General features: G+C 66.9%; 1 protein-coding gene across 1 annotated transcript; it reads right to left on the minus strand.

Moving 5' to 3' along the window:
• Positions 1–619: 619 nt before the first annotated feature.
• On the minus strand, positions 620–1,358 carry EMIHUDRAFT_124800 (hypothetical protein; the record flags this gene model as incomplete). Its single annotated transcript, XM_005762719.1, has 2 exons — positions 620–928; positions 1,191–1,358. Coding segments are annotated over 2 exons (477 nt in total), but the record flags the coding sequence as incomplete, so codon positions are not given.
• Positions 1,359–1,428: the final 70 nt, after the last annotated feature.

Raw genomic sequence — 1,428 nt, forward strand, 5'->3', positions numbered from 1 at the left:
TCGGGAAAAGCAACCAGGGGGGGGCCCGTGGGGGAAGGAGGACCCCTTTGAGAATGGGGGCCACTAGGGAGCCCCCCCGAAGCCCCGAACCGGGGGGGGGGGGGGGGTTCCAAGCGGCGATGTCAGTTGAGAGTGTGGCATATTCCGTTCGCGTACCTGCGCTGGTTGCTGGTGTCTACTATAGCTCCGAGTAGAGGGGGCGTTCCGCCGCTCGAAAGGGGTGAAACCCGAAAAGCGCAGGGAGCTAACCGCCCTCTCGCGCCTCGGAGACCCGTGTTTACTTTATGGCCCCTTCCCTGCGAACGCGCACCCCCCCCCCCCCCCAGGGCTACGGCTCTCTAGGGCTCTCTAGCCCGTAACCCGACGCCAATCGTCCGGCCCGCTGAGATGGGCGGTGCGCTTCGCCTTCGGTTAGGGGTTAGCTCCCCGCCACTCCCCGGGGGCGGCCCCCCCTCTCTGGGATCTTCTGGGTGTGCGGTTGCCAACTGCACTCCAAGTGCTCCAAGTGCCCGGAGCGTCTGACAAGGTGTGTAGCGAAGTACCCAATAACAAGTAGTTACCGCACTTCGCACCCGACTTTCGCTGCATCTGTGCGGTGATCACCGCTTGCCGGCCGTGATCACTGCTGGCCCAACGCCTCTCCGACCGCGGCGCATATCTGCCCAGTCCAGAACACCTGCAGCCCGGTGAGGAAGACATTGGCGCCCAGCAGAGCCGCGTACGCGACGAGGGAGTGCGCGCGGTCGCGGGGCTTGGCCAGCGCCCAGAGCGAGTCCTGCCAGAAGCCGGCCGAGACGTACGGCCAGTAGGCGGTGCGCAGCAGCAGGAAGAGCAGCACGAAGGGCGGCTTGGACGCCTCGACGAGGGCCTCGAGCCCCGCCGCGCTGAAGAGCTCGCCCACGCAGAGCGGCACGCTGGAGAGGCTCGCCTGCGTACACAGCGGACACTGCCTCATTTCACGTTGTGTACCGTGATGGCTGATGGAGAGCCGACGCAGCCGCCAGAGAGGCTCGCCACGCCGAAGAGATCCCGGCGCTCTTGGCCGCATCTCGGCTAAATCTCGCCACGCCGAAGAAGAAGGTTGCGTAGTAGTGGCACCACGGGTGCATCGAGAGAACGCCTACTCGAGGCCTCCGAGCAGGTCTGGGGACGGCTCAGGGAGGGGGTCGGATATGCGCGCCGGGGAGGACGCCGAGGAAGCAGGTGACGGCGTGGTGGCCGATGAAGGCGGCGGTGCGGTACTCGGGCAGCAGCACGACGGCGATGAGGTTGAAGCACTCGTAGCCCGCGGTCAGGCGGCAGAGGCGCTCCGCCAGCGGCGAGCGCCCGTACAAGCGATCGAGGGCTGTGCCGCCGACCTTGTGGATGGGCCCCAGCCACTCGAAGACGCCGAGGGCGCTGCTCGAGCAGGCAAAGGCGAGAGAGACG

This window comes from Emiliania huxleyi, assembly GCF_000372725.1.
Source record: "Emiliania huxleyi CCMP1516 unplaced genomic scaffold EMIHUscaffold_6659, whole genome shotgun sequence".
Taxonomy (NCBI): domain Eukaryota; phylum Haptophyta; order Isochrysidales; family Noelaerhabdaceae; genus Emiliania; species Emiliania huxleyi.